The sequence below is a fragment of the Natator depressus genome, chromosome 8, assembly GCF_965152275.1.
Source record: "Natator depressus isolate rNatDep1 chromosome 8, rNatDep2.hap1, whole genome shotgun sequence".
Lineage (NCBI taxonomy): Eukaryota > Metazoa > Chordata > Testudines > Cheloniidae > Natator > Natator depressus.
The window spans coordinates 100,413,519-100,437,520 of record NC_134241.1 but is presented as its reverse complement, the minus strand read 5'-3'; the positions used below and the strand labels follow the sequence as shown (position 1 = coordinate 100,437,520).

The following is a 24,002-nucleotide window of genomic DNA, read 5'->3' as shown; positions in this document are numbered from 1 at the left end:
CTGTGGAACTCCTCGCCAGGGGGTGGTGTGAAGGCCAAAAGAGTTAGGTAAGTCCATGGAGGATAGGTCCATTAGTGGATATTCCAAGATGGTCAGGAATATAACTCTGTGCTCTGGGTGTCCTTAAATTTCCACCTGCCAGAAGCTGGGACTGGATGACAGAGGTGTATCACTATAAATTGCCCTGTTCTGTTAATTCTCTACAAAGCCTCTGGCACTGGCCACACTTAGATGACAGGATACTGGGCTAGATGGATTATTGATCTGACCCAGTATGGCTGTTTTTATACACACACACACACACACACCTAGAGTTAATAATTGTATGTAGCTTAGTTTGTAAGTGCTTTATATCAAGTGCTGTAGGCTCACCCATTTAAAAAGTATTTATTTCTACACATCACTTGATAATGATATATTTTAAAAAGCAATTACCCTCCTCATGTATTAAAGCATTTCTAAAGGCTGACTTTGTTTAAATGGAAGTTCAGTTCATTATGCAAAGTAATGCACTTTGGAAAACATAATCCCAACGATACTAATAAAATGATGGGGTCTAAATTAGCTGTTACCACTCAAGAAAGAGATCTTGGAGTCATTGTGGATAGCTCTCTGAAAACATCCACGCAATGTGCAGCGGCAGTCAAAAAAGCGAACAGAATGTTGGGAATCATTAAGAAAGGGATAGATACTGAGACAGAAAATATCATATTGCCTCTATATAAATCCATGGTACGTCCACATCTTGAATATTGTGTGCAGATGTGGTCGCCCATCTCAAAAAATATATATTGGACTTGGAAAAGGTAGAGAGAAGGGCAACAAAAATGATTAGGGGTATGAAATGGCTGCCATATGAGGAGAGATTAATCAGACTGGGACTTTTCAGCATGGAAAAGAGACGACACCAAGGGGGATATGATTGAGGTCTATAAAATCATGACTGGTGAGGAGAAAGTAAATAAGGAAGTGTTATTTACTCCTTCTCATAACACAAGAATTAGGGGTCACCAAATGAAATTAATAGGCAGCAGGTTTAAAATAAACAAAAGGAAGTATTTTTTCACACAACGCACCATCAGGCTGTGGGACTCTTTGCCAGAGGATGTTGTGAAGGCCAAGACCATAACAGGGTTCAAAAAAGAACTAGATACATTCATGGAGAATAGGTCCATCAATGGCTATTAGCCAGGATGGGCAGAGATGGTGTCCCTAGCCTCTGTTTGCCAGAAGCTGGGAATGAGCGACAGGGGATGGATCACTTGATGATTCCCTGTTCTGTTCATTCCCTCTGGGGCACCTGGCATTGGCCACTGTCGGAAGACAGGATACTGGGCTAGATGGACCTTTGGTCTGACCCAGTATGGCCGTTCTTATGTTCTCTCCACTGAGCCCTCATCGCAGAGACTCAAGAATAGGATGGCAACGCCATTTTCTCCATTGTTAAAATAATGTCAGTTTGTTTCATAAATAAGAGGTGAGGACACATGTGAAGGGGGAGTTTTTTTCTCCAATGGGAACTTTTAGCAGTCAAGCAACGCAGCTAATTTGCTCTCGATCACAATGGACACGTTCGAAATGAGCACATTAAAACAGGAGGGGTCCCTTAACACCTTCCCCCCTTCCTATTATCCTTCTTTCCTTCGCTTTTAATTTAATTCTTTCTCTATGTGTAGGATTTCTCCCCTTCTCTGCTCATGCTAAGAGACACAAAATATTTATCATCGGAGTTGGCTGAATCATGGAAGTTGGAAATAGAACAATAATAACTACAACTTATATAGCACTTTTCATCTTCAGATATCAAAGCACAGTACAAAGAAAGTCACTATTGTTAGTTCCTGATGGGGAAACTGAGGCACGGGAGGCACATGACAGAGCTGGGATTTGAACCCAAATCTCCTCAAGCCCAGGTCAGTGTCAGAGCCACTGGTGTCCAACATGTTGCACTTAAATGTAGCATGATGACCACCACAACTAATCGCATGAGTCTCCATGTTGCCAACTTTTGTGTGTCTCACGCTATTCGGTGTTTTTCTTAAATCCCCAGCTCTTGGAATCAAGAGGTGGCAAGAGAATCTCAGCTTTTATTTTTGAAAATAAGTGAAATTCTAGCCCTCCTGGTTGCAGAGAAGAGCTGGAAAAGGCAGAGAAAAGGAACAGGTTTTATTATTGTTAAAAGGATCTCATGATTTTTAAGTCAATCTTGCCTTTTATTTTTTTAAAGCTACACTCATGCTTGAGGTTGGCAGTACTGGACTCCCTACAGCTTGAGCTAAAGAGACTGCAGTTGACTCCCATCATCAGTTATAACACCCACTGACATCAGGTTGCAGTTACAGCTCCTGAAAATGGAGGGGAAAAAAATACTGAATGACAAGCATTAAGAAAAAAGAGCAGAGGCTGATTTGTAAAACTTTATTTAGAAATATTCTCGATATATTCATTATATATATATTTATATATACACACACATTACAACAAATGTGTTTTCTAAATAGCACATCCACAGTGGGTTGCCTAATCGGCTTTACAAAGATAATAAGGGTACCAGGTCTGGTTACTTAACTTCTGCAGAAAAATGCAGAAACCAAAGGAATTTTAAAAAAAGAAAAGAAAAGAATTCATCACAGAGTACAACACTGACCGAAAGTGCTGATTCCAAACATAAATGGGATGATGTTATATACACCAAGACATAGAGCAGGCAGAAGAAGAGCCGGAGAAATAGGAGATGTACCATTCAAATCACAATTAAAGTACAACTATACATACCTCAGCTATACTTAAGTTGTATTCTGCTAAGAGGCTACAAATATATGTGTTTTGTAAAAGGGTTATAAATTGTACCATTTTGTCTTCCTTTCAAAAAAAAAAGGGGGGGGAGGATTTCTAACATTTTAAATGACTTGTCTTGGAATATCTGCCCAAAAAGGGGTAAAATATCATTATTATTTCAATCCCTTTAAAAATGTAATAACACTTTATCTTTGTAACAAAATTTCTCTCCCTCCTCCCCCAGAGACTACGGATCCCCGGATCTTGCAAAGTGATGGGCGCCCCCTGCAGGAGCTGAGAGTCCTCAGCATCTCTCAGGCTCAAGTTCCAATTTCTTACTCCCCTATGTATTCCCCCCATCACAGAACGCATCCTCTGCCAGTGTCTGAGTTTTGAGGTCTAGCCCCTATTCCCATTGAAGTCAGTGACACCTCCCTTTGGAGCAAGATCTGGCCTTTAGATAATACCAGACGGTGAAACTGACCCTGTAATGCCCCACATAATGTAAGTCTCACCTGAGCCCCATTTGAGGACTTTATAGGTGCAATGTACTGGCCCTCTGCATAGGGGTGAATTCTGAGACCATTTACTTAAAATATCAATGGGGAACTCACAGCAAGGTGGTACACCCTCTTAATATTCCCACACACAACACTGAGAGAACCCAGCCTCGCTCATATTACTTCCAAGATAGTATCGACCCATTCTCATAAACGGGCATAAAAAAAAGAAGTGACGGTACCCTACAATAAAAATAGGGTCAACCTGGCTTTCCAACAGGCAAACTAATGGCTCTAAATGCTCACACACGGACGTCTCTGCATTACCTTGTACCTCAACACCTATAATAAATAAGAGACAGGGTTGTATAAAGTGTACTCATTCTAATTATTTTCCCTTACAAAGAATGGGGCTTTCTCGCATCATGTGGATTTTTCTGAATCTCTGCCGAGCAAGTGGATAATGAGATAGTTTGTTCTGGTGCGATTGCTCTGTCAATCATTAGCAAGTGGGAAAAAGAGAGAGTCCTATGTAGGTTCTGCTGTTCATGGGATATGCAGGGCCTAGCTCCTCAGTCTGTGTAAACAGGCATAGTATGGGAGTCAATGGAATGACCCTGGTTTACACCAGCTGAGAATCTGGCCCACGTTTTTTAAGTACTCTGCTTTTTTTAAAGTGTCCTTCAGTGGACATCTCCAGATGGAGGACAATTTCTGTTTCAAAGTGATCTGGTTGTATGTGGCCACCAACCTACAGTACGTCTGCATGCCTGGGAATTGCTGTATGTGTCACTAATAGCACTGACTCTCAGTGTAAATCTACACAACAAGAACAAAACCGCGGCTGTGAGTCTCAGAGCCCAGGGTGACTGCTTTGCTTCTGAGAACTCTAGAGATATCCACAACCTTGTGCAGACCAGGCTCCGGCGGAAGTCTTAAGTAGACAAAGAGGTAAGATCAAATCGGGGGGCTAATGAACAGACGGGGGGTGGGGAGGAGTTAAATAACCATCCTTTCCAGATGGGTAAAACCCAACAATCCAAAGCACATAATTAAATCTCTTTTATATCCCTTCTACACACACACACACAATTTGTTATTCCATCACTGCCTTTGTTTTTAACTAAAATACCAGGATGATAATTGCAAGGAAAATTCCCACTCACACATACTGAAATGTGTAATCCCTGGGTGACGTCATGTCCCCACTGAAGCCAATGATGAGATACCCATAGACTTCAACGGGGCCACGATTTCAGCCATTGCACAGTAGTTGGGAGGGAAGAAAGAAGAAAACATCTATGTACCTTTTCATTCAGTGGATACTGCATGACGGTTATTAAACAGAAGTAATTCCACATCATAAATACAACACCTCAAACAATCCAAAGTTAGGCTACAGTTTTGGGCTTTTTTGAAAAAAAAAAGTCTCGTTCCTTGTAATAGTTCTTTAGCGGGAGGCATTTTTCAGCTCTTTAAAAAGGTACAGTCAAAAGCTCTTGGACAACAAGAAGGCATTGCCCTAGCTTCCACACCAACAAGTTGCATATACGTCATCAGAATGGTTTGGAGAGATGCTGCAGAACTGTTAAGAGATTTTGGTCGTTTCCAAGTGCCACATGCAAATGGAAAGGACATGTAGCTTCCATTGGCAGTGAAAGAGGGAGTTGCTGCCTGTTTCTGATCCATGATTATTCTGCTTCAAGAGATCATCATCAAATCACTTGATATTGAAGAGGTGTCAGCAATGTTCCCTCCCCCCACCCAGCATTACATCCATGAACAATATGTACAATAAGATGACTTTTGTCTCCATCCAATCAAGTACCTAAATGTTGAATGTCCACTTGATTTGGTCTTGTTCTCCATCAACTCACTGTCATTTTAGTTCAGGGATTGTGACCTTTAGAAATATTGGCGTGAGAACTTGACGAGCTCAAGTTCCTGTTTTCTTTTTGGAGATGTACAGTTGGGAAAATAGGGTGTAATTCCAAGACCCAGAGACTGAGGGTTTACTTTCCCCTCTGTGTTTTAGGAGTGATCTGTAAGGTCATCATCGCTGGGCATTGCCTTCTACAGGAAGAATGGAGTGATGGAGACTCCTTGTATGCTTTGTATCTAATGTTTCATGTTCTTCTGTGAAGCTATCCGGGCTACCTGCTCCATCTAAAGAGCTTCCACAGCTAGAGTTTGGAGACAACATGTCCTGCAGGAGATCCTCTTGGACTATCCCAGTGTCTTTGTTCACTTTGCCCCTTTGGTTTCCTTCTTCTTCCTGGTCATTAAGCAGTTTGGCCAGGAAGTTGATGTATTTCATAGCCAGACGTAAAATTTCATTCTTGCTCAGTTTTTTGTCAGGTGGGTGGGTCGGAATGAGTTTACGAAGCTCTGCGAACGCACCATTGACATTCTGTTGTCTCCACCTTTCCCGGCTATTGGTAAAAATGCGGCGGACCACTTTTGTATGGGGACCTGAAATTACAATAGGGCATGATTAGGGGTAACATTAAACAGATTATTTATCATTTCACTTAATGGTCAAAATTTCCCAATGTGACTGACTAACTTTTGGCACCTACTTCCCTAGGTAGGTATCTCAACAGAAGTGGTCTGGTTTTTAGAACCGTTCAAGCCAATGGGAGCTGAAAATCAGGTCATTTCTATTTAGGCGTCTAACTTTAAGTCAGCTAAGTTTGAAAGCTTAGGCCATATATGTGATTAGCAGGCTGTATGCTTTCATCATATCCCAGTGATAAAGGACTGGTACAAGGGTAGCTCATGCAACTGCCTTATATTTTATACTCTATTAACTTCTCTTAACATTGGCCAGAACAGATATGACAAGAGACAACGTGAGAGAGCAGAGGTTTTAGTGGTTCTATGGTCAGGATGCAGACACTCGTCTAAATCATCTATTTGATACACACCCAAAGCTGGTAGGGAGCTTAAAACTGTTACGTGTCCATTGGATGGCCTATGTGAAATGAGTTGCTGGTACTCAGCCCAATTCCTTGGGAACAGGTAGCCACATTACAAAACCAGCCCCCCTCCCACGAAAAAAGAAACCCAACACCAAAACCAACCAAACAAAAATGAGTGCCTTTGTTGGAATTCTGAATGGAGACCAGGAATCAAATCATCCCAGAACTGCCCTATCAGCTTTAGAAGCTGTCTCTTCAGGTCAGCATTGTGGAATGTTGGCAGAGCAGCTGGAGAGCCCGACAATGATGCTGTGGTTGAGCATGCTTTTCCTGTCCTGTAGATACCCTCAACCTGATTCTATTTTGATTTATTTTTGTAGGAGGGGAAACGACAACAAAATACTGATGTTAATTTAGCCGGGCAAGCAGTGAAGTCCATTTAAAATTGCTAGAGTTTTACCCCATGGCCAGTTTTAGAATGAATGTGTTGAGGTAAAACAGGTGACGTCCTGGAAGACCAGATAGATACCAACATTGACTGTGTCTTCTCCTTTCCATGTGTGATCATAACGCCTACTGGTGTGGGGTTGTACGCATGGAGAGGAAGGATTTATGAGCAGGTCCTGCCATGCATAAGATCCAGGTCGGAGTGCAACCTCAGAATCCCATTTCCCTGGACCAGTGGAAGTATGTACAAGCGGGTACTCATTCCAACTATTGGACAGTGCAATATCTATCCAAATAGGACTCACAGAGTATATTATTATTACTATATATTTTGCTTTCATAAATTGTTATTGAAGGGACCTAGCAGGAGACCTCACGAGCCTCTGGAAGGGTTGCCATGGCAAAAACCACTATAAAGATGAGAGACATTGTGCATGCCTGGAAAAGCACAACACCAAGGGCCAATGTAGGTATAATATCTATGGGGGTGACATTGAATGACAGATCACATGGCCTTGTATAGCACATGACCACACGCTATACTCTTACATTCTGAAACCCCTTGTCTGATTACTGCATCATGGTGGGAATAAGTCACTGATCAACATGCACCTGCCTGTGGTCAGTTGTTTAGATTGCCCAGTGTTCCATCATCACCCAATGCTTGTGCCCACCAGTGGGATGCTTTGGCTCTAACCATGTGCCCACTTAATCATAGAATCATAGAATATCAGGGTTGGAAGGGACCTCAGGTCATCTAGTCCAACCCCTTGCTCAAAGCAGGACCAAGCCCCAATTTTTGCCCCAGATCCCAAATGGCCCCCTCAAGGACTGAGGTCACAACCCTGGGTTTAGCAGGCCAATGTTCAAACCACTGAGCTATCCCTCTCCCCCAACCAAACCACTGGGCGTGTTTTGGTTGTTAACATACACTTGGACTCCTTGGGTGGGGAGTTCAGCTATAGCAAATGGATAATAGACCACGTGCTCTGAAGCTCGCTTATAATATTGTTGCAACATACTAGTACAATGCGGCTGCCTCCTGATAAATCCACCCTCAAGATCAGAGAAGACAGAAATCCCAAACGCTAGGAAATGAAATGCTGGCTGGGGAAAAGAAAACACTGACACATGATGTGTTGCGAGAAAAATCCATTCCATGGGCTTTGCAACTGGAAACACTTCTAAGCAACCACAGTCATTGCTGCGACAGATTCAAGCTACTGTCCGCTCCAAACCAAATCAGCCACGTATAAGCAACAGACACATCTCACTCACATTACCAGGAGCTGCACAGTTCCAATGCACAATAGTCCCTTTCCCCTCTCCACCGTTAAAAATAAATCCACCCAAAATAACAACAAGAACAACCACAGAAAATGGGAAGGACTGAGGTCCACCACTGCCCACCCCAGATTCCCCCCTCCCCTGCATATGCAGGAAGTTGATCATGTGGGATACGCCCACCTGATCCTAACAGATGATCCCTGCTCAATGCTCCAGAGGAAGGCGAAAAAGCCAAGGTGTCTGCCAATGCGCTGTGGGGGGAAAATGTCCTTCCCGAACCCAAATCTGGTGATCAGTTCAACCCTGTGCATGAGAGCAAGAATCACCATGATTAAGTAAAAATTTTATTCTGCAACTTTCAGTTTCCTTTGGGGATCTAGCTATCTGGCAAGTTATTGGAGCCCCATCCCTGGAGCATCTAAGCATGAATGAATGAATTTACTCTCATGATTGCCCTGTAAGGTCAGAAGCACTCTCCTCCCCATTTTATAGATGGGAACAAGAGGCTCAGAGAGATGAAAGTGACCTGCCCAAGGTCACAATGGGAGTTGCTGGCAGAGCCAGGACTAGAACCCCCATCTTCACAATCCCAGTCAAGTCCCTAAGCCATGAGGCCATTCTTCCACTCCCAAAGAGCACCATAACTGAGCATTCAAATGCAGTTGTAAGGTCTTAAAGCCAGGGGTTGTTTCTTACACTGGATTTGTACAGCACCCTGAACTCAGAGTCCCCAGTGCTAAGTGGGGCATCCAGGCAATTCCACAACACGAGTAATGACAACAGTAGAGCTATTTGCACTGCTAGCCTATCATTAAAGATCTCTCCGGGTATGTTTACGCTGCACATTAAGCCCAGGCTCTGACTCAGGTTTGAGCCCACGCCCCTTTTCCATCCACATGCAAATGAGTCTGACTCGGGTCAGCAAGCACTCAGAAGCTGGGTCCTAGGACCCTGCTAGGGGGGTGGATCAGAGCCCGAGTCCTGCTGGGACTCAGGTCCAAGCCTTATCATTTTGCAGTGTGGACGCAACTCAAGCTGCAGACCTTGCAGAATGTGTGCCCTAGCACAGCTGTGAGACCCAGGTCCAGCAATTGCAAACCCAGGATTACAATGCAGCATGAACACTCCAGCATGGGCTTGGAAACACCAAGTGCACAAGAGCAGGTCCCACAGACCTAGGTTTACAATGCAGTGTAGACATAACCTCTGTGCTCCTATTATAAAGCCCAATTCCAAGACTCAAACATACTCCTCTAAGCTTAAAAAAAATATCAAGAAACATGGAAATCAGATTCTCATGCAGAGAGGGTTTTGTTTAATTTTACAAAATCTCTTTTGCTGTTTTTGAATTTGAGTGGGAAAATATTAGAGATCACTAGCCTAAAAAAAATTTAAAATACCAACAGTGCAATCTTGCATGCACAGAATACCCATTGAGTTCACTGGGGGGCTGGTGGAATCCATTCATAAATTTTTTAAAATGCTGTGATCATCTAAGATGACATCAAGCATAACGCAGACCATAGAATTTCACCCCGATTCCTGCATTGACATCAGACACAATGCAGGTGTAGAAATCCTGATTCTTGCATCAAACCCAGTAACTATGGTTGAACTGAAGAAAGGTATCTTTTAGAAAAACAGTCATCCTCTCTTGATTTAAAGATTTGAAGTGATGGATAACACAGGATGCTTTGTGGATAGGTCGTGAAAAACTGAGGTATTCTTCTAAATGAAATTTGTCCAGTAATTAAACCAGAAGATTGAATCGGGTTTGCTACATAATTTGTTAAATATAATACAAATCAAAAAGAGAACTGGTAGAAATTTTTCAAAATCCCAACAGAATTTTTTTGCAATCAGTTTTCAAAACTTTTTGTGACCGTTATGTATGTATTTATTTTGCAGCTGGCTTGGAGAGCGGTCAAAAATTTTGTAACACTGCGACAAAACATTTTCATGAAAAGGGGTTTTGATTGGAGTCACTTTTGGGGCTTTACAACTGTTCCTCTCTGAAGCAGCTCAGCTTGTGCAGTTCAGAGCTGAGCCCTGCAGTTGGGAGAAAGCCATCAAGCCAGGTGGTTTGTTATTCATGATCCAATAAGCTGAGAGGAGCGGGCGCTGCAGGCGGGGGAGACAGTGAAGAATTTGCCCAGATGACATCAGGAGCTACTGAGACTCTGGTTGCAATATATATTGTTTTCTTAGAATCTTCAGACATATTTCTGGGTCAGTGACTGGCCCTTCTGCTATCAGTTTCTTCTAAGTGCAGGTTTTAAACATGCTAGATGAAGCCACTATTGTGGTTGGCAGAGGAAGCAACTGAGAGGCCTAAAAATGGCCACCATACTGGTCATTTCTGTATCTTACTTATGCGCTGTCCAGTCCCCTGCCCCTGTGAATGCCAATTCTCCGCCTGCTCATTCTGGTTTGATCATAAATCGAACTGACGGGCAAGGCTTAAGAGCTGCCATTGATCCAAAAACTGAAATTTGCATACCTACACTGCCCCTATTTAGGAGAACTAGTCCAGGCCTATTTTGCCATTCTATCTCCCAAAGAGCTCTCCTAGTTTAATGTCTCTGTTTTTTTCCCCAGATGCCCCATGTTGCAAATCTTGTCAGATATGAAATACTCCTTGACAGACAAACCATAACCGTTCTGAAGACATTACACTTTCTTGTATCAGCGGCAGTCCGGATTAGTAAAATCCCTAATAATGATCCAAATATGTTCACACAGGAACCATTGACATCAGTGGAAGTTGCCTGTTCATGTCTAGGGGCACACTTTTGCCCTATTTACCTGACTTGCTAAATATAAATTTGATCCAAAACCCCTTGGGATCTTTCCACTGACTTCAGTGGCCTTTGGAGCAGGCCCTCTGGGCCTGCAAACACTCACCCATGTAACTTTAAGGTTATTCACATGCATAAGTGTTTGCAGGCTCAGGGTCCTAGTCTGCTCCCTGAGATACACGCCCACAAAACTATCCTAGTTCAAAGGCCTGATCCTGCAAATACTTAATCAACTAATTTGGGATACGCAGGATCAAGCCCAGTGAATATATCTAATACATTATCTAGTAAATACATATTCAGTTTTCTTTCAAATACATTAATATATGTCCTGCTCATCTAAACAGTTATTGTGTGTATTATATATAAGTAAAACTTAACATCTAAGCTAAAAACAAGTAAACTCAGCGGGAAGGTTAAAACTCTTGCTCAGACTCTATGACACCGATACACACTTGTGTTTTTATTTTTCAGCCTTATTATTTATATTATGGTAGAACCTAAAGGCCCCAACCAAGATAAGGATCCCATTGTGCTAGGTGCTGTGCAGATACATGGTGAGAGAGAGTCCCTGCCCCAATCAGCTCACAATAGAAATGGACAAACAGACAGAGGATGGAGGGAAAGGGTAGCACATAAATGCAGTGAAACTGGAGTGATGTTTTGCAAGCATTATGTTAGCTTCACAATTTTCTTTTGAAGTGTGGAGGACTGGGGTTTTATCTGGACAGATTAGATAGATAGGTTAGCTAAAAAGAAAGACAAATGAAGGGAACTGAATTTTCTGGCTTTTGTGGATTTCAATGTTTTATCATTTAAAATGTATTTTCTTTTTATCATTTCATCTCATTTATATAGCCATCTGTCACTGTGGAGAGCTTTAGGCTTTGATTTAAAAACTAAGGACCTTTGACTGGAAACATATACTCCCATGGAGTGTTTACTCACACAGGCATTCCCACTGAAACCAATGCACAGGGGTAGGTAGTGAGATAATATCCTAGGCTTTTTAATTCCTTCCGTACTTTGAAAGATTTTTAAAAATATGTTTTAAACTCTGGGCCATCAGTCTGGAAGCAGAACTGGTCAATTTCAAAGGGCAACTCTGCTTCAGGGCTTCTAGCAGAAGGCAAACCTCTATCTGGTGACCTTCTGAACTGTCTTTGCAATTACGGCACATCAGAAGAGTGGCCCCAGTTCAGCAAAGCACTCAAGCATGTATATAAGTCTCTCTCACTACAATGGAACTTAGGCCTGGTCTACACTTAATGCTTATACTGGCATAGCTATGTCAGTCAGGGCGTGAAAAAACCACATTCCCTAGCCAATGTAGCCATGTTGATAAAACCCCCAGTGTGGGTGCAGCTATGCTGACAGAGGACCACTTCTGTCAGCATAGCTAACGTTGTTCAGGGAGGTGGCGTTCCTACCCTGGCAGAAAAACTCCTTCTGTCTTGTACACTGTATCTACACTAGGGGGCTACGCCAGCATGGGCTCTGTAGACATAGCCTTAAACAAGTGCTAAGTGGTTTGCAGAATAGGGATGGAATTAAACACCTGCTAGAGTGCATTGCTGAACTGGGGTAATATTATTAAGTCGTTCATCATCAGACTGGTTACCAGATGGAGTAGGAGATATTGGCTCCACTATCCAGGAGTCAAGACCAGGACAGAAGCAAGCTATCAGCCAGTAGGAGTGAGAATCATAGAATCTCAGGGTTGCCTCATCCTTTTATTGCTTTGTATTTTACCCCAACACATGTTGGTCTAAGCAACCTTCCCATGTCACCAAGGAGCGGCAGGGGCGGGGGGGGGAATGGGATGGGACATTAAGCACCGGCTAAATCCCTTTGCACTTGATATACACCATCAGGGGAAGAAGAAAAGATTCTCACCGTCACTGATCTCCACTTCATAAGGAGACGATCTTCTTTTCATTCTATTGTTGTTGTAGATTGAGAAGGTATCTGGCTCTCCAAAAAACCCACTGCAAACAAGGTGCAAAGGGAAGGTCAGAAAAAAACGAGGAGGAAAACACACAGACACACTTCATGAAGGGTACTCACTTGTCGCCGGGGTTCTTCGAGATGAACGCTGCACATTCCCACTCGTGGGGAGCACCTTGGGCACCTGTGCAGCGGCCACCTGAAGAAGAACTATTAGATATTATAGGCCAGATCCTCAGCTGGTGTAAATCAGCGTCGCTCCACTGACATCAAAGGGACTTTGAAATCTATCGAGCTATGTCAGCTGATACCAGTTGAGGATATAAGTAGGCATGTGTGAGAGTACATAAATAAAACACACACGCACACAAGCATGTATACACAAATTATACATACATTTACATATACAGCATAACAGACATCGGTCTTAAGTGACCAGGATAAAAATTTGCAGGTCCTCCAATCAATGTGATATAATTCTAATACAGGCATGTGTATTTTCTGGCAAGTCTTTTAAGACAGGAGGCTACCTGATCTCTAGAACAGGTTTCTCTAGATGATTTATAACACGCATATGCTGAACTATTATTAATTTGTATTGAATGAGAGAAAATGGAATTGAATGGTATGATATAAGTGCATTGTAGGGTGTAGGCATATTTATTTATACACACTGCATACAATGCATATTCTGAAGCAATTCCTTCCCACTGTCATGATTATTTGTAGGGTCACACACATCTCACCCCGTGCATACAGCTGAGAGATTTTTTCAAGGAAACAAAAAACTTGCCCACTAGATAAATATTGCATTGGCTACATTTACACCTTTGCATTTAAAATATTACATTTTAATATGATTTTAATGTATGCAATATATATATATAATATCACATACGTTAAAATCATATTAAAATGTAATATTATATCTCTCTCTATATATATATAATTACCCTTGTTCCAAGGGCTACAATAGATGTTTTGCTTTGCAAAATTACATGCATCCAAACTCTCCCACAATTATCCAGGCACAAGAATTACATCCCCAGACAGAGGAAGGTTCCTTTGCCAGACAACCTCCTGTCCTTATGAACTTAGGATAGATAGATAGATAGATAGATAGATAGATAGATAGATAGACACGTGCAGGACAGGAAGACAGAGGGAGGTCGGAGAGACACAAGAGGAGAAACAATCCAGCAGTTTTCTGCAGAAACGGTACTAAAGGCTTCATCTCAGGATAGGACAGGGCGTGGGTGCTGCTGTAGGGCGCTGAGTGGGGAGACAGACAGAAGAAGACGGACAGCCTCCCGGAGACAGACAGACAGACAGCCGGAGCGAGGGGCAGACAGGCGGACGGGCGGGGAGATCGGGCAGGAGGCGGCGGGCAGGGCACCGACCTGTTGATGGTGCCCAGCGGCTGGCCGATGTTGTAGAGCATGGCTCGGCCGGCCGCCGGCAGGGGAAGCGCCGTGGGGCTCAGCTGCACCATGCGGGCGTCGCAGGCGGCCTCGGCCGGGGCTCTGCACGGCTCGGCGCCCGGAGCTCTCTGCATCGCCTCGCCGGGCGCCTCGCGGCCTTTTATGTCCCTGCGCACCAGCTCGATCACCGGCACGGCGGCGGCGGGGGGCCCGGGGGAGGGCCGGCCGGTCTCCTTGGAAACCCCATTGAGCAGCAGCTGGGGCTCTCCTGGGACCTCCATCCCCCCGCGGCTGCTCTCCGGCTCGCTCGTGCCTTCCGCTCCCGGATCGTGCGGCTGGGGGGGCCGGGCATCCCGCGGGTCACTGCGGGGCAGCTCCGCCGGCGGCCTCTCCATCGTCCTGGGGGAGAGAGGAGAGGAGGTGAGCGGGGTGGGGGGAGCCGAAGGCACCCCTGCGAGACAGACTGACTGTCCAGCGGGGGGGGTGGGAGGGAAAGAAAGAAAGAAAGAAAGAAAGAAAGAAAGAAAGAAAGAAAGAAAGAAATTGGGGGAAGGATGGAAAGAAAGAAAAAGATTGGGGGAAGGATAGAAAGAAAGAAAGAAAGAAAGAAAGAAAGAAAGAAAGAAAGAAAGAAAGAAAGAAAGAAAGAAATTGGGGGAAGGATGGAAAGAAAGAAAGAAAGAAAGAAAGAAAGAAAGAAAGAAAGAAAGAAAGAAATTGGGGGAAGGATGGAAAGAAAGAAAGAAAGAAAGAAAGAAAGAAAGAAAGAAAGAAAGAAAGAAAGATTGCGGGAAGGATGGAAAGAAAGAAGAAGAAAAGTGGGGGAGGGAAAGAAAGAAAGAAAGAAGAGGGGAAAGAGGGGGGAAAGAGGGGGGGAAGGAAAAGGGGGTGAAGGAAAAAAGGAACAGAGAAGAGGTGACGGTGACAGATGTTGCTAGTTTGACAGCAGCGTCCAGGCAAACACACCTCGGCAGCGAAGGAGCCCATTGTCCCGGCCTGGGAGCCAGAATCCCGCTGCAATGATTTATTAGCAGGAGAATTAGCCAAACGAGGCTTTGTACCAGAAGAGGGGCGAGCTTAGCTATTTGTACTGAAGCGCCGGCGCACAATCCTGCCTTGGTGGCTTCTCCGCCAGTGCAGGACGAGAGATGAAATCCTGGCCCCATTACAGTCAATGGCAAAAGTCCCCTGGATCTCCGTGGGGCCAGGATTTCACCCAGTATTTAAAAAGATGAGGGTTCACCGGAGCCAGGTGTGGCCAAGAGATGGGCTTGGTGCAATCCCCCGAAGCCCAGGGATCACTATTTGTTTCACCATTCGCCTTAGCTTAATATCTCTCTGTTGCCTATTTAAGCCTCACATTTAATCTTCTCCTTGATCCAGCATTTGCTGTTCCACCGGCAGGTGACTTAGCCACGGCTGGAATCAGTTTCTTTTCCATTAATTTTTTTGCAGCCCAGATAAAGAGAATAAACTCCAGGGTCTGAAGACGTGGGCTTGATGGTGTTTAAAGAATAGAACATTTTTATCGAAGGGTAAACCAAGAGCTTCGGATTTTTCTTTTTATTACGGCTAATGTTGACAAAAGGACAGGGCTAAACAGGTGTTTATTGGCGAGATTTCCAACGGAAACACCGTTTTGTTGCTACCGCAGGTTACACTTTTGAACTCAACCACCCTTCGTGGAAACTATTGATTTGAAGATGAATTTATCACGGCTACCAGCTATAAAGAGCGTGAAATAGCGAGTCTATGTTTTAACATTCCAATTCGAGAACAGTTCAAAGGGGCATTATATTTCTCTCTGGACACATACACACACTGGATAGCAGAAAGAAAAGGAGGACTAGTGGCACCTTAGAGACTAACCAGTTTAGTCCTCCTTTTCTTTTTGCGAATACAGACTAACACGGCTGCTCCTCTGAAACACTGGATAGTAGTATTTGCATATATGTGTGTATACTATATTATATATATATAATGTAAATATATATTTATATATATATAAATATAATGCTATATATTTGTGTATAAAATTATTGTAATGCAATATAATCGCCACACTGGCCCTGCATTTTATAGTGTAATCATTTTATGGTTACACTATAAATCAGGTTACTCCCAGTGGCAAAGGAGCGGTCACTTACCCCAGGTCAACTGCACTTCAGATCTTACAAGACAACGCTAATAGGCAATCCTATAATAAATTAACTAATCAAAGAATGGTTTCAGAGTAAAAAGAAAAGGAGGACTTGTGGCACCTTAGAGACTAACCAATTTATCTGAGCATAAGCTTTAGTGAGCTACAGCTCACTTCATCGGATGCATAAAACTGAATAAAACGGTTTCAGAGTAACAGCCGTGTTAGTCTGTATTCGCAAAAAGAAAAGGAGGACTTGTGGCATCTTAGAGACTAACCAATTTATGTGAGCATGAGCTTTCGTGAGCTACATCGGATGAAGTGAGCTGTAGCTCACGAAAGCTCATGCTCAGATAAATTGGTTAGTCTCTGTGGTGCCACAAGTCCTCCTGTTCTTAATCAAAGAATGATTAACTAAGAAGAAGAAATATATAAAAATGATTACACTATAAAATGCAGGGCCAGTGTGGTGATTATATTGCATTACAATAATTTTATATACAAATATACAGCATTATACTATCGTACTTTGCTATAAACATTGTATGACATTTTATTGCTTTAACACGGGACCCTGGCATTCTGCTGTACACACACATCACGTGTATATTTCTCAGCAAAGTCATGGTGGTAATTATGTTGTTATACAGGGAGATGTAGTCGAAGTATTAAATTCTACTCGTGCAACATAGTGATCACCATGACTTTGCTGAGAAATATATACCGGGTGTGTATATTTTTATACACACACACACGTTATATATATATAACGTTGCATGAGGAGAATGTAATACTTAATCTATATACAATGATTGCAATGTTTTGCTGAGAAATATAAGAATGTCGTGTTTCTGTATTAACGTAGTAGAAGACAGATAGATAGATAGATAGATAGATAGATAGATAGATAGATAGATAGATAGATAGATAGATGTGTGTATGGGGATAGAGAGAGAGATAGATAGATAGATAGATGTGTGTGTATGGGGATGAATAGATAGATATAGATAGATGTGTGTGTATGGGGATGGATAGATAGATATAGATAGATGTGTGTGTATGGGGATGGATAGATAGATATAGATAGATGTGTGTGTATGGGGATGAATAGATAGATAGATAGATAGATAGATAGATAGATAGATAGATAGATAGATAGATAGATAGATGTGTGTATGGGGATAGAGAGAGAGATAGATAGATAGATAGATGTGTGTGTATGGGGATGAATAGATAGATATAGATAGATGTGTGTGTATGGGGATGGATAGATAGATATAGATAGATGTGTGTGTATGGGGATGGATAGATAGATATAGATAGATGTGTGTGTATGGGGATGGATAGATAGATATAGATAGATGTGTGTGTATGGGGATGGATAGATAGATATAGATAGATGTGTGTGTATGGGGATGAATAGATAGATAGATAGATAGATAGATAGATAGATAGATAGATAGATAGATAGATAGATAGATAGATAGATAGATAGATGTGTGTGTATGGGGATGGATAGATAGATTAGATAGATTTCCTATTCATTTCAAACGACTAGCTTTGTCTGTAACCAAGATGTGGAGTCTGATCAAGTGTGCCTAGCAATGGGAAGTAGTCATATTATTGCAAAACAAATGTCTAGTCCGGGGCCCCGTCTTGAGTAAGGAGAGCAGCATCGGGTTAATTTGATGTTTCCTATTTTGGGGACATATTATACCGTCGATTTTTGTTTTAAGCAGAATGGCCCGTGGCTTTGGGCCGAACGACCCACGTCCTGCAGCTATACTACCTGGTCGTATCCAAAATGTGTTCGGTACATTTGAAGTCACTTGTTTAAAAAGCAATCTGTAGGCGCCTTCTCTATCCATTAGCCCAGGCAGGCAGGCTACAGGAGCCGTCCGCTGGGCAAGGAGCGGGTTAGTGTCTCATCTGCCATCAAACACATGGATGTATCGTTACGGGAAACGCATTTAACGCTGAGGAATTATTATTTCCATTTTGTTTCCTCCCAAAGTTTGGTTTGTTCATTTCCTGGCTGGTGTAAATAAAGGAGGCCCGGTGCTTTGCCGAAAGCAGATCTGATCCCAGACTCAGCCTTTCTAACCTTAATTTCCTTGGCTCCTGCGGGGCTCAGTTAAGCAGATCGTTTGTAGGGAAGACCTGAAAAAATCCCAGGGCGCTGGCCCTTTCCCAGCCACCTCTCCGGGAAGGATTCTAACGGTCTGTCGGGATATTGCATCGTGAGCGACCATTCACATCTGTCTCCTCGAGTGTCCTGTTCCAGCAAAAGATCTCTCCGGCTCAGGGCTGCCTTCTCGCCTCCCACCTCTAGGATACTTAGGACTTGACAAGGAGAAAGGAAACCCATATCGAGATAATAATTCCTGGGGGCGGGGGGAGATTTCTTACCCCAGTTCCTTTAGATCAACTGCGCATTGGAGCCGGAGAGATCGACATCAAGATAGCAAACGCTGATAGAGAGGCGTGTGGCTAGGGATGCCCGCCGTACACCCCCCCGCCCCAGCCAATCACAACTAACGAACGGGGTGGCTGGACCCAAATATAACCCCCCTCATGCGTAAATTGGGCTTGGAAGTTGGATATCACATTAAAAATCTATATTGTTTAGTTTCAATGTATATAGGGGTGTTTATATTATTAATAGGGTATATAGACAGAAATAAACCCTATCTATGTACACTATATTTATTCCCTTTAATTAAATTATATATATATTTACATATATATTACATATATTATACATTTGTTATATATACACATAATTAAAACAAAGTATTTATAAACGTTTACAATTATATATACACACACACATATAATATATAGATATATAATTATAAACTTATTTAAAAACGTTAAATATATACTATATGTGTGTATGTATATATAATTATAAACGTTTATAAATACTTTGTTTTAATTATGTATATATAACAAATTTATAATATATGTAAATATCTTGTTCTTCATATTCATATATTTCTATTAATAAAGGGGTTTAACATGGATGCAAACCCCTTACTAATATAGATATATAAAGTAAAGATTTCTCTCTCCATATATCCCATCACACATATAGGTCGAAATAAAACAAACGATTTATTTGTATTACCGGACTAGAGCTGAAAACAGGGTGTTTGTTTTCAGCTGGCATTTCTCAAACTGATGCCTGCAGGTTTGCAGACATGCTATTAAAAGTGCAGGGCCTAAAAATTAAATCTAAAAGCCAGTCGGAGATGAATACACAGGTTGAAGCTTGTATCTAGTACAGTCTTTGTCCGAATTTCTCACTGAAAGTTTAAGATGGAATCCCATCCTCAACATCTGTTATTTTCAGTCCGACCCACACAATAGAAATGTTTCCCTCCTTTAGCATAACATTCATTATGAATCAGTATGATTTTTTTAAAATCCCGTATTTGTGACTGCTTAAGGGACGTAACCCTAAAGGAGATATAAACTACCTGTGTCGATATCTCTGCCTAATACGTCTGTCCATTCCACATCTCTCTCTCTCTAAAATTGCGGAGTGGAAATATTTCCTTTTGGGGTCACTTTCAACGAGTTAAGCCATAATACAATAAAACAAGAAAGAATCGGCAATTTTAAACACATCCTTCCTTTCCCCTTCACAGACACACAAGGCAAAGTAACAGCTAAACACACAGAAAATTATCAACAAGCCGTTAGCCAAAGCGCTCTCTTTTCTGATCATTTCACAGAGCATTTCTCTGCAAACCCCCCCCCACACACACACACACACATTTCCCGAGCCTATTCAAATGCAATCGCAGAAAAATAATAATCGTTTCATTTTCCGTAGAAAGATAAATAAGTAACCCGCCCCAACCGATTTCCCTCTTTGCCTTCATAATATTTCACACTTTTAAAACAGCAACAGAGAATCGGATTGAATTTGCTTCTTTCGGAGTGAATTTGTTACTAGAATAACATGGGGGTGTGTGTGTGTGTGTGAACCCTATAATTTTAATGTCTTAGATTCCACTCTTCCTACGTAATTTGTGCTGGTTCTAACCCCTGTCCTAGATTCTTTGTTTAAAACTGTGGATCTGACGGGAAATTTGTACCCATTAATCCAAGTATTAGTTCATTTCCCTCCAGGAACAGCTACAACAGCAAAAATAGAATGAAATAAAACATTATTTGGGAGTTGCTTCTGGCCAGCTAGATTCAAGCAGGGCCTTTCCGACGAACTGGCTCCATAGCGCAACCAGATCCCGATTAAACGGAACAAAACCAATCCTACCCAGACCTATACACCCATATTTATACTTCGCTTCTGCATCTGCCCCGAAGAAAGGGTTGTTAATCCTGCCTTCTCTCTGCAGCATCAAATATCCGGCTGCTTTTGGGATCAGTTTGCTCAACGAAATTTCCCCAAAAGAAAAAGAGCCGTCCCCTCCCCCGCGCCTCCCCCCATTGAACAACGGAGAATTGGTTTTAATTTTTGTTGCGCGTTTTCCCATATTGCGCAACAAACGGGAAACTGCTCGCGCTCTCTCCAAAAGGAAGCCCTGGAAACAATGCGCAAAAAATACAACGCTTTCCCCTTTATGTGTACATAGATCTCTATACTCACCATTTGCTTTTCATTGGTAAAAGTGAGTGGAGCCATTTTGTGGCCTATTCATTGCTGCTATGTATATTTTTTTCCTTCCTCTCTCTCTCTTACGGTAGCGCTGGTAGTTCACTGGAGCAGGATCTAATTCCACATCACGTCCAGTTTCCTATTTAGTATGGAGAACGGAACACTAGAGCAATGTGGCCAACAGAGATAAAGCCCCAGCAATGGCCCGCCTGCCCTGATAAGCTTCTAAACCCATTATTTATGAAATGATTCATTATTATTTGGCAATTTTATCGAAGGAAAGCGGGAACTTATTGCAGGGATATGCATAGGAATAACTTTGGAATGCATGCCTTATAGCTTTTGCTGTGTGTGTGTGCTTAGATGCTCTTAAAAAGACACTGTAGAAAAGAGTAATAAAAAATGCACCATGACTTCCCACATTTGAATAGCAATTCTTTATTTTAGTCCTCTTGGAGGTTATTATGCCCCTGCATTTTTTTGATTAAATATGGAACACCTACTCAGTTCTTAATTAAATTTAATGAGCCAAAATAAATTGCTGGAGATATTGAGAGAGGAGGGGGGCTGTCTAGGACAATAGGGTAAATAAAGCAAATTGACAGGGAACATTTAAGCAAGATTCTCCCCCCCCCCCATATTTCTTCACTGCAGGCATAAATGGGGGGGGGGATCTCTAGTTTTAATTTAATCTGATCAGGTTTAGGAGGGGGTGGTAAAAAACTCTGCAATCCATGTGGGGCTCGGGGATTTATCGTGGGGAAGGGGTGTGTGAGAGAAATAAAAGGTAAGTCCTCGAAAATAATCAGCTTGAAACTGGGAAAACACAAAAGCATCTCGGATCGTGCTCGGTCAATATAGCTGGGCTGTGAAACGTGTGGTGGAAGGGACTGGGGGAGGAAGACAATCTTATTATTTAAAACTATAAGACATGACTGACAGAGAATGATCTGCCAAGATAGCAAGTTAGTGCAATTTTACAAAATCGAAGATCAGGTGACAAATGATCCCTGTCCTTGAAAGCTGGAGTGCAGCAGGGATTTGGGGGGTATTTTTCCCTAGCATTGAGAAGTACGTTGGCTTTTTAAATTCTAAACCATCCAATGTGCGCTGTATCAAGGGGATTAACACAGGGTAAAAAATAAATCTGGATCCGTCGTGTGGGGGAAGGGTCCACACTAATTTTTACAAACGTGCTAAATACCTCGATTGAAATACCGATCTATTCACTTTAAGTGTTAAAATGTAGCGAAGACAAGCCCACAGGCATAGCTCCCACACAAACGCTAATGAACCAGAATAATAAAACAATCACCGTTACAATACTAAGCGTGACACACAAATACACACACAAAACCAAGAAATAACTAGGTGAATAACTCAATCAAGTACACTCTGTGAGGCCACCCTGGTTGGTTCATTATTGTACCGTGCTTTGGTTGCACACGTGGTACCTTTTACAGTTGCGGAATGGCCAAGCAACCAGGGAAATGACTGCGAAACAGACCGTGTAGTGCTGGGAGACTAAAACCCCAACTCTGATTCATTTATTTTCTCCCGTTGGAACAATGTTGATGGCCGCGTGTGTCTCAGGGCTTTTCTGGTTGATCAGCAAAGGCACGAGGGAGGGGATAGTTGGTGATTTAGGTCTCTGTGCTGGATCACCCTAGGTAGAGGCTGCCTGGGTTTCGCCGGCAGTTGTGGGGGGGGGGGGGGGGGAAATCAGCATTCATTTTCTCTCTCTTACCCATATGCGGCTACCTGGCTACCTTCTGCTGCCCAGTCCTGGCTCTTTGCAAGGGACCCCATCGTCCCTTTCCTGCAGCCAGCCTCGTCAATGGCGCCAGGCAGAGCGGGCCTTAGGCTGCACCCACGGTGCCCGGGGCCTTTCAGAACAAAGGCTTCCGAGGACACAGGGCCACTTAAAGCCCCCAGAATCCTGGTCCTTTCACCCCCCCCCCCCCCGGTCAGGTGAGGAACGAGGGAGAGAAAAGATCGGGCTTGGCGGGCGTTTCACAGGCACCTTTGGGGCCAGTTCTCCTTCCACCCAAAGGCCGGTGGCTCCAGTTCTGATCCTTATGCGCGGGGGGCGCAGAGAGCCCCCAAAACACGCACACCAGAAAGAGGGGGGATGCCAGGCCGTGCAGTTTAGCGGAACCTGGCAAGCCCCCCAAGTAACGAACAGCGATTCATTGGTTGCTAGCATTAGACCCCCACGGTAGGGAAAGGGAAGGGGCGTGAGGGAGAATATGAATGTGATCCTCTCTAAGGGGAGCCAGGAGACCTGCCAAGAAGCAGGTTCCGTCCCCAAGCTTTTTACTTGGCCTCCTGAGACCGGGGGAGGCGGGCTCACCCCTCCTGGGCCCGATCCCGCTAGGCACGACGCCCCCAGGCTCAACCACAAATTGGGTCTCATCTCCCCTCCCCCCCTTTCCCTTCGGGGGCCCCCCCGCTCGGGAGCTCGGTCTGCCGGCCCCGCATTGCGCTCCAGCTGTGGTCTCATAGGAACGGCCCCACCTCGGGGTGGCAATGTTTTACCCACGTGCCCCCCCAGTCCAAACTGCTGAGAGGGGAAGGGGAAAGAGCCCTCGAGCTTCCTTCGTTTCCACTTCCCCGCAGCGGCTTTCCGAGGCCCCCCCGTGGGAGCGACGGCCCGGGACTGGCTGGATCGATGGGTTTCCTGCCCTGCGTTTGATGTTGAGTGTGCAGCGGGGGGAGCGTGCATGGGGCGGTCACGACGAGCGGAGTCTTTGCCGTGCCGTGTTTCGAGCTCCAGCCAGGAAGCACGATCAGTTTCAGCTGGGCTCGTCTCAGCAACAGGAAGCGTTAAAGATAGAACAGACGGGGCTGGGGAGGTGAGATTAGGAAGTCAAGCCTCTTGTGTACCTCCAGATCCACATCGCCACGGCTAGGGCCCCAGCAGAATCCATTTTACATCATTTCTGTACCATACACTGCATAGACCGACAGGGTATATACACCGCCTTACCCCAGCTGCACAATCCCCGGGCAGAGTGAAGGGGACCCGAGACGTAGAGCTTCATACCAACGTTGCCTTTAGTTACAATTACGGAATTTATTCTCTGCAGGGATGGACACCGACGGTGAAAGCAAGGTGGGCTAAGGGGTAAGGTAA

General features: G+C 43.5%; 1 protein-coding gene across 2 annotated transcripts; it reads right to left on the bottom strand.

Annotated features, from left to right (window-relative positions):
• Positions 1–2,491: 2,491 nt before the first annotated feature.
• Positions 2,492–21,209, bottom strand: TAL1 (TAL bHLH transcription factor 1, erythroid differentiation factor). 2 transcript variants are annotated; one of them, XM_074961781.1, is made up of 4 exons: positions 20,858–21,209; positions 14,079–14,498; positions 12,628–12,719; positions 2,492–5,750 (listed from the first exon to the last, which is right to left on the bottom strand). In XM_074961781.1, the coding sequence occupies exons 1-4, from the start codon at positions 20,869–20,871 to the stop codon at positions 5,332–5,334; spliced, it is 945 nt and encodes a 314-aa protein (XP_074817882.1). In that variant the 5' UTR covers positions 20,872–21,209; the 3' UTR covers positions 2,492–5,331. The 2 variants fall into 2 exon arrangements, with proteins under 2 accessions (XP_074817882.1, XP_074817883.1); XM_074961782.1 differs by lacking the exon at positions 20,858–21,209 and adding an exon at positions 18,029–18,526.
• Between the last annotated feature and the right edge of the window lie 2,793 nt (positions 21,210–24,002).

Excerpts from the sequence above, each read along its gene's own strand:
- TAL1 (XM_074961781.1), bottom strand. Across the intron at positions 12,720-14,078 it reads CCGCTGGGCACCATCAACAG|TGGGTTTTTTGGAGAGCCAG; the intron begins GTCGGTGCCCTG and ends CCTTGTTTGCAG. Across the intron at positions 5,751-12,627 it reads TGAAGTGGAGATCAGTGACG|GTCCCCATACAAAAGTGGTC; the intron begins GTGAGAATCTTT and ends TTGTAATTTCAG.